Below are 8,929 nucleotides of genomic sequence, written 5' to 3' on the forward strand. Positions count from 1 at the left end.
CTCTCACCCTCTACCTTTCCCCCACACCACCTCCATCCTCTCTTCAGAGAGGGTAAGGCCTTCTATGGGGAGTCAACAAAGTCTGGCATATCAAGTTGAGGCAGGATGAAGCCTCTCCCTGCTGTATTGAGACTGAGCATGGTATCCCTCCATAGGGAATGGGCTTTAAAAAGCCAGTTCATGCACTAGGGATAAATCCTGGTCCCACTGCCAGTGGCCCCACAAACTGCCTAAGCCACACAACTGTCACCATGCTGCATGGAGCCAAGTGGCAGTCTGACTATGCTCAGCTTGAATTTTCGTCTCTGCAACAAAATTTGAAAACACAAATCCAACAGAAACAGGGAACAACAGAAAAAGACAGTACAACAACACAATCAGAGAAAAACAAACCCAGATGGATATATGGTGGCCTCCTTCATTCATATATCACAACTAGAAGGACAGTATGGTGTTCCCTCTACACCAAACACTGGGTCTATGATCTCATCAGATCTTAGTTTGTCTCTCCAAATGTCCAGACTCCAAAACAGAAGAGAACAACTTTAGAAGCGTATTGGCTGGCAATTCGCACTCTCATTTTGCTTTAAATTTGCAAATTTGGCGTGGTTGCCATCTGGGCTCCCCAGGGCTTATGTGGTAGTTTGAATAGTAATGCCCCCCACCCCCAGACTCATGTGTTTGAATGCTTGGCTCATAGAGAACGGCACTATTAGGAAGTGTGGCCTTGTTGAAGGAAGTCTGTCACTGTGGGGGTGGGCTTTGAGGTCTCAGACACTCAAACTAGACCTAGGGTGGCTCTAATTCACTTCCTGCTACCTTCAGATCCAGATGTAGAACTCTCAGCTACCTCTACAGCACCATGTCTGCCTTCATGCTGTCATACTTCTCTCCATGACAATAGTGGATTAAACCTCTGAACTGTAAGCCAGCCCCAATTAAATATTTACCTTTATAAGAGTTGCCATGGTCATGGTGTCTCTTCACAGCAATAAAACCCTAACTAAGACAGTTTACCAAGTCCACCTTGGACTTTCTTCCTTTGAGGCTTATTCCAGAACCCTGGCCCTAAGTCTGGGATCTCCCAGGGATCTTTCTGGGACCTTCCAAATGTTGATCCTACAGATGGAGAACTAAAACTACCACCAAATTAAAGTCAATTAAGCAATCTCTATTTACTATGCATAGGACTGACTCTCCAAAGTGGGATTTGAGAGAGCAGGGTGGGTTAACTTTTCAGGCCTCCTTTTATAGGGAAAAAGTATAAACTGAAGATTTTATAACATAAGAATTTTGCAAGCAAAATTTGCAGAGGCAGATAGCAGATTAGATTATCTGAAAAATCATCTTGGCTCCATGACAGAAATAAGATTATTTTATTAGGGTAGAGTATGTGTGAGTCAAACTTGAATTTTGTAGCAAATAGAAACAACTTATTTTGACCTTATACCAAAATGGCTTTTTGTCCTAAGATGATTCATCAATGCAACTAGGAAAGATACCAGGAGGAGCAACATCGTTGACTTGGAAGATGAAGGGACCACCAGCCCTGGAAAGCAAATGGCCCCTAGAAGTTGGAAAAGGAATCTGAGCTTTCAGAAAGTGTGCCATCCTGCTGACACCTTGTGCTAGGCCAGGGTGGTGTGTGTTGAATGTCTGAACCACAGAACTGCAAAGCAATGTTTATCATGTTTAAAGCACTGGGTTGTGGTAGTTGGTTATAACACCAGTACAAACAATGCAAGCAATTACCATAAGAATACAACCGATGGTCTCTGGGCATCAGCATCTGTACTGAAAGATGGCATAGGTTGGGTCCAAGACATTTGCCAGTCACCCACTGCAGAAGCAGTTTTCAGAAAATTGGTAACTGATGAAAAGTTTCAGATAATTGGAGGATAGACAGTGCGGCTACATCCACCTATGAAGTGGGGACCCCCCCCCTGACTATTGTGGGCAGAGCTGCATGAGAAAACATGGCATCCCCGTGAATCACATTGCATGGCAGATTACAAGAGAAGACTTTGCCACATTCGATTATAAAGTATGCATAAATGAAAGCAATGTGAGAGATTTGAATAGAGGAAGTAATCAAGTTAAAAACTGCAAAGCTAAAATTGAGCTACCTGGGAGCTATGATCCACAGAAACAACTCATTATTGAAGATCCCTATTATGGCAATGATTCTGACTTCGAAGTGATGTACCAGCAATGCCTCAGGTGCTACAAGGCCTTCCTGGAGAAAACTCACTAGATGGTCCTGGCCACCACCATTGAGCAACTCACTCACCAGAGCCATGTCCAAGGGTGGTGACAATCCTTAGCCCCATGCCCCACCTTTCTTCTCAGCTCACTTATTGCGTATCTTTAAAATAACTATAGGTAGAAATTAGGTGTATGTTCAGAAGGATAAAAGTATTTGAGTATGACAGTTTGAGGTTTGGCTAAGCATTCTTAGACTAACTGAATCTCTCACCTTGTCCTAATTACAAAATAGTGGAATAAGCAGATATGGGACAAAATAGGACTCAATAAGTAAGAATGACCTACAAGGTCCAGGTCAGCCTCTGAGCCCAGCCAGCCTGGGTAGTCTGGTCTATCTAGAGTGTGTGCATGGCCAGTACCCAGTGATGCTATTTGCCTGCCTTATACCTCTGTCCTAGACGCCTGTGACAATAACTCCATCCATATCAGCCTTCCATTTAACATTGGAAGAGTTTAAACTCGGACACACTGAGGGCATATAAATATTTGAAAGAGAGGAGAAGCTGGATGTGATAACGCAGACCCGCAATTCCAGCAGGCCATCCTGGGCTACAGCTTGGAGCAACAGATTGATAAAATGGGCATTTTTTACTCTTACTTGGTTTTTGTCTGGTGTTTTGAGCTTTGTTCCTGTTTTGCCTCAATAGTGGTATGTTTGTAGTGTTCTTTCATCAGGATTTTAAAAAGTTACAGGCAAGCAGCTTTAGTGCATTTTCAAAAAATTGACCTCAAATTCATATGGCTATATGTCAGAAAATGCAAGTTAAACTGGGAAGTTAACACATACAACTGAAATAGAAACCTGGTGTCTGCCTGCTTTCTTTTGGACAATTAAAAAAAATATCCGAAACATTAAAAAAGAATACAAACAGCATTTTGGGTAACATTTCCAGTAGCATTTTAAAGTTTGTTTTGGAAAAGTCAATAAAAATAGGTAAGAGGGGAGCTTAGATCTGCACAATTTCAGAGTCTGACTGTTTGAACTCACTGACCTATTATTGTAGACTAGGCTTAATGATGCATTTGAAATACAAGGTCAGAAGTTTGAGGCTCCTGTGGAGAATTTTGCCTATTTTGAAAGGAATTTCGAATCCAATGATATTAACTGAAATTTTGTTAACTTGTAGAAATGATACCCAAGTGTATTCCGGGGAATTATAGACACCAGACAGTGTGGGCGTGGGCACATCACAGATATACAGGGTACAAATGAATGGCCCACCAGCTGCAACAAAAAGGCAAACAATGATTGAAGTGACAGGGCCAAGATTCAGTCCTTTTAAGTCAACCAGGAGCTGTTCACAAGAGTATTAAGATATGAAAACCGCCGGGCGGTGGTGGTGCATACCTTTAATCTTAGCACTCGGGAGGCAGAGCCAGGCGGATCTCTGTGAGTTCTAGGCCAGCCTGGTCTCCGAAGCGAGTTCCAGGAAAGGTGCACAGCTACACAGAGAAACCCTGTCTGGAAAAACCAAAAAAAAAAAAAAAAAAAAAAAAGATATGAAAACCATCACTCTCTAGTTGATGAAAACGTATAAAATATTGTCCACTCCTTAATCCTCTTATAAAACATAAGCCAAAATAAAAGTCTTATATGATATAGGGTGATGGAAGAAAGTCTGGAAATCACTATTTGTTGTTTCAGTCTTAGATGGTCTTTTAATAAAAAACCCAGAGCCAGATAGCAGGGTGAAAGCTGAATGATCAGAGAAGCAGAACAGCCAGCCACTAGTTCTTAGCTCTATGAAGTCCTCAGCCTAAAGAGAGTGAGTTCCTGTTTCCTCAAGCCTTATATAACTTTCTCTGCCCTGCCATATTGCTTCCTGGGATTAAAGGCCGGTGTGCTTCCCAAGCAAAGGCATGAGATCTCAAGTGCTGGGATTAAAGGTGTGTGCCACCACACCTGGCTCTGTGTCTAATCTAGTGGCTAGCTCTATCCTCTAATCCTCAGGCAAGTTTATTAGGGTACACAGTATATCATCACACTATTAAACTCATATTTAAGAATTTAGAAAACAATAATCCGATTATACTTTATATCGTGTACATTTGCATACATTGATATCCAGACCCATTGGTATCTGTTGTATAGCAATAAGTCTCTAACACCTTATTTGCTTATTTACTTTGTAGAAACATTAAAACATCAGTTATTCTTATATTTTTAGTTGTGAGCCTAGCCTTTAACAGCTGAGCTATCCCTCCAGCCCTGCTGGGCTCTGCTGACTCCCCATGGGAGACCTCGATTTGGAGGATGTGGGGATGGGGGGTGGCTTGGAAAAGAGGGCTGGGGGGTGAGAGGAGGGAGGAGGGGGGATCTGTGGATGGTATGTGGAGTGAGTAGAAAATTTCTTAATAAAGAAAAATAAAAGAAAGAAAGATAAATAAAAAAGATAAATAAAAAGATAAGCAATCAGTTATTCTAATACATATAATGTTGTCACTGCTTGAGAAATTCAGTGGTTGAAGGAAAAGCACCTGAACAAGAGTCAAGGTCTTTTGAGCTATTCAAGATGTCACATGTTTGTAAGCATAAAGCCTGGGAGGTGAGGGCGGGCGATAATGAATTCAAGGCTAGTCAGAGATATATAATGCATTTGAGGATAGCCTGGGCTACAGGAGATCGTATCTCAAAAAAAAAAAAAAAAAAAAAACAAAACAAAAAACAAAAAACAAACAAACCCAAAAAACAAAAAACAAAGCAAAACCCAAGCTGCCTCCCAAAAGACCCCAAAACCAAACCAAACCAAATCAAAACCACAACCCCCCTTCAAAATTCAAGATATTTTAATTTTATTCTTCACCAAGTAACTAAACACACTTTTATATTTTGCCTGAGTCTGAAATAATTTATGTGAAATGGAGAGTAAATGTTTTATTTTACATTTCCAGAGAGTTGTGAAGCGTAACACAATTGCAAACAGTCATGACCATTCCCAGGTGACAGCCTTAGTGACCTCTATGCAACATTGTGTGATGTTACTTTTTCTACCAAACAGCATGCGTTCCTCTGCTGATCCCTGCACCCAGGGGCTCTGCTGTGCTCTTTGGAAAGCCATTCTCATGTCTATCATTGTCTACAAGAAAAGGACATTTGTTTTATACAAACTCTATGATTTTAAAACTTGGCTCAGTTACCATACCAGGCAGAACACCAAATATGGTTTAATGCTATCCAGGGGAAATAATAATAAAATAAATAAAATAATAATAAAATAAATTAATATATGACTATATAAGATACCAACAATACACAATACATTAATATAAGATAACAATAATATAATAAACAATAAAATAATAAACATAAAATAAAATAATAAAATCCATATCCATGCTATATTTGGGGAAAGTAAGCATGGTATTGATGATCTGACCTGTCTGTGAAAACTTAATGTGTACTACCTTAAAAAGGCCCCTAATGCATGTATAGCTTTAAAAGCTTGAATCACCTCCTAACATATTTATTGGCAAACAAAAACAAAAACAACAACACCAAATAAAAGAAAACAAAAACTAAAGCATTAAGAGACACTTGGTTTGGCCCAGGAATTTATGGATGGCATCCTCACTGATGGCTGATAGCTTATGGCTCTGGAGATCCCAGATGAACTGCAGTGTGACGGTCACTGATGGAGTCACAGTGAATGTCTGATTCCCAATATGTCATGCTTCTTTGTAAATGCAGGTTCTTATGTCACCCAGACCAACCTTAAACTCAACAAATAGCTGAGGCAGATCCTGAAGTCCTGATCTTCCTCCCTCTACCTCCCAAGTGCTGGGATGACAGCTGGTGCCACCATGCACAGCCACTTTCTGTTTCATAAATATATATACGAGACACATTATTTTTTGCCAGTTCCATTTGTCACAAGCCACTTTGCTGTGGTGTAGGCCACCCCAAGTAAATTAAAGGGGCTGGATATAGAACATGTACTCAAATGGATATTCTCTTCTAGTACTTGAAGCAAAATTCAAGTGATGACTAGTAGTGTAGTAATAATTGCTTAAGTGGGTTCATTCTCTACATAATAAATAGACCAAGTCAGGCATGGCAGCTCATGTCTGTCACTCCAGTGCCTGGGACTTAGAGTTAAGAGCATCAGGAGTTTAAGACCAGGCTGAGCTACATGAGAGCCTATCTCAAAAACAACAACACAATCTATTTAATCTAACACAAACCAATATCATTTCTCTGCTAGCTCCATTCTAGCAGCCTCTCTTTTTTTATGGAAAAGACTCTAAACTCCTTAAGTGGACACAGAAAGATGTTTTTCACTTCTCCAATGCTCCCTTTCTTCCAGCATGACCTCTTATCTAGGCTCTAAGCACAGTGGTTGCAACTTCTTGGAACAAGCTATCTCTTTCAACAAATGCCTTTGAACCTACAGTTTTCTCTTTTTGGAGTGTTTTCTAGTTTTCTTTTTCATGGTTGGCTCCTTTTCATATTTCGTAACTAGCTAAAATGTGACTTCCTCAGAGAGCTTTCTCTGGACCGCTCAGTGTAGGGCCCACCTCCCCTGCATGTTCACGGTGTTCTATTCTTTGACAGCATTTGCTGAATCTGTAACTACATTTAGATGCTCTCAGTTTTGCTTTTTCTTTATACTAGACTGTGTACTCCAAGTAGAAGTGTCTATGTATTAGTTGTACTTGTAACAATAAATCTACTATCCTGCACAAATTTTGTGCTCAGGAAGTATTTGTAAAATAAAAAAACAATAAAATATTCCCACTTCATTACTAGGATGGCAGATTTGGATGAACTCTCAAGAGCATTAGTCACCTCAATGGTTCAAAGTCTCTCTTTGTCACCAGTGATAGTCAAATGTCCTTTGTTTCATTTACCAGAACTTGGGAAGTCCTCTAGGCAAACACCAAAATGAATAATGCAGATGAGGGCAGTCCAGAAACTCAAGTGTTGTTTACATTTCTGGTTAATTGGAAAGCTGGAGCAGCAGAATGAGATAATGAATTCAAGTTGGTATTTTCCCCCAGTTCTTCCAGCAATAGTTGATTTGATTTGAAATCCAATCTTGTGACTCTTTTTTTTTTTTCTGAAGGGAATTGAACCCAGGGCCTTCTCTATACCAAATACACATTCTGCACTAGCTACATTCTGGACCTTTTGAGTCACGTCTTTATAAGCAGGGTGACTTTCAGCATGCTATCTGCTCAGTGTGAGCTTTTGTTCCCTTGTTTAGACGAGCATGTAATCTACTGCTGTTGAGAGAGTTAGGTAAGTGTCCAGTGCCTGTGACAATTTCTAGAAGTGGAAGATGTTACCAATCACAGACTTTATTGTGATTGTTAGATATAGGGCCTAGATATTGCAAAGAAAATGTTGTAAGTCATATCATCTGGTAAATACAATATATAGTTGCTTCTTGGATTTAGATCACCAAGAATTCTAAGGGATTACTTAGTATTTTCACTTTTCCTTTATTTCTTTCCTCCTGATTAACTTTTTCAAGGCGCTCTTTATGTCCTCATTCCTAAGGGTGTAGATTATAGGGTTCAGCAGAGGGGTAACAACAGTGAAAAATGCAGAAACAATTTTGTCTTCGGGGAGGCTGATGGATGGGCGTGAGTAGATGAAGATACAGTGTCCCAGGAACAGTGTGACCACGGTGAGGTGGGCTGCACAGGTGGACAGGGCTTTTCTCTTCCCCTCAGAGATCTGTTGCCTTAGACTCACGAGAATGACTGCGTAGGACACTACAATAATCACAAAGCATACCATAGAGATCATACCACTGTTGGAGACAATGAGAATCTCAGTGATGTAGGTGTCTGTGCAAGCCAGTTCGATTACCTGAGGTACATCACAGAAGAAATTGTCAATCTCATTAGGACCACAGTAGGGAAGATTGATGGTGAGTGAGGTGAAAGATATGGAGTGGATGGTCCCTGCTGTCCACATGGCCCCTCCCAGAATCATACACACCTTCCAGTTCATTATGGTCATATACTGCAGGGGTTTACAAATGGCCACATACCGATCATAGGCCATGACTGTAAGCAGGAAGATCTCCGTGCAGGCAAAGAGATGTAGGAAGAATATCTGGACCACACAGGCATTAAAAGCGATGAGCTTTTCTTCTAACAAGGTGTCTCTCAGCATCTTTGGGACAGTGACTGTGGAATGGCAGACATCAATGAAGGACAGATTGCTGAGGAAGAAATACATGGGTGTATGGAGCCGGCGGTCAAATATGATAGTTATGACAATGAGGATGTTACCAATCAGTGTGAGGACGTAGAAAATGAGGAACATGAAAAACACAACCATCTGTACCTTTGGATTTACAGATAAACCTCTCAGCCGAAAAAACATGACTGAAGTTTGGTTGACAAGGACAGCCTTTTCCATTCTTTCAGATCTCTGTCAAAATTAAAGAAAAAAATGTGAAACAGATGTAACACTTAACATTTGTGTCAACCATTTGGTCACTTAATTTCTTGGTCATTTATGACTTCATCTAGAAGTTGTGGGTCGAATATCTTATGTTTATTTTCTGTTCTCTCCCTCCCTCCTCCCTTGGTGCTGGGGATTTGATGGCAGCTCACACATATTAAGTGCTTGCTTTAACTCTGAGCTACAGCCCCGTCTTGTGTTTCCTAAAAACAAATCATGTTTCATCATCTTCACTAGATGCTAACC

General features: G+C 40.5%; 1 protein-coding gene across 1 annotated transcript; it reads right to left on the reverse strand.

Moving 5' to 3' along the window:
* Positions 1–5,723: 5,723 nt before the first annotated feature.
* On the reverse strand, positions 5,724–8,639 carry LOC102917909 (olfactory receptor 4E1-like). The gene has a single exon (XM_042284835.2). It carries the CDS (start codon positions 8,636–8,638, stop codon positions 7,697–7,699), a length of 942 nt encoding a protein of 313 aa, XP_042140769.2. The 5' UTR covers position 8,639; the 3' UTR covers positions 5,724–7,696.
* Between the last annotated feature and the right edge of the window lie 290 nt (positions 8,640–8,929).

This window comes from Peromyscus maniculatus, chromosome 9 (assembly GCF_049852395.1).
Source record: "Peromyscus maniculatus bairdii isolate BWxNUB_F1_BW_parent chromosome 9, HU_Pman_BW_mat_3.1, whole genome shotgun sequence".
Classification (NCBI taxonomy): Eukaryota; Metazoa; Chordata; class Mammalia; order Rodentia; family Cricetidae; genus Peromyscus; species Peromyscus maniculatus.

Coding starts and splice junctions, on each gene's coding strand:
- LOC102917909 (XM_042284835.2), bottom strand. CDS start 8,638: ATGGAAAAGGCTGTCCTTGTCAACCAAACTTCAGTCATGTTTTTTCGG.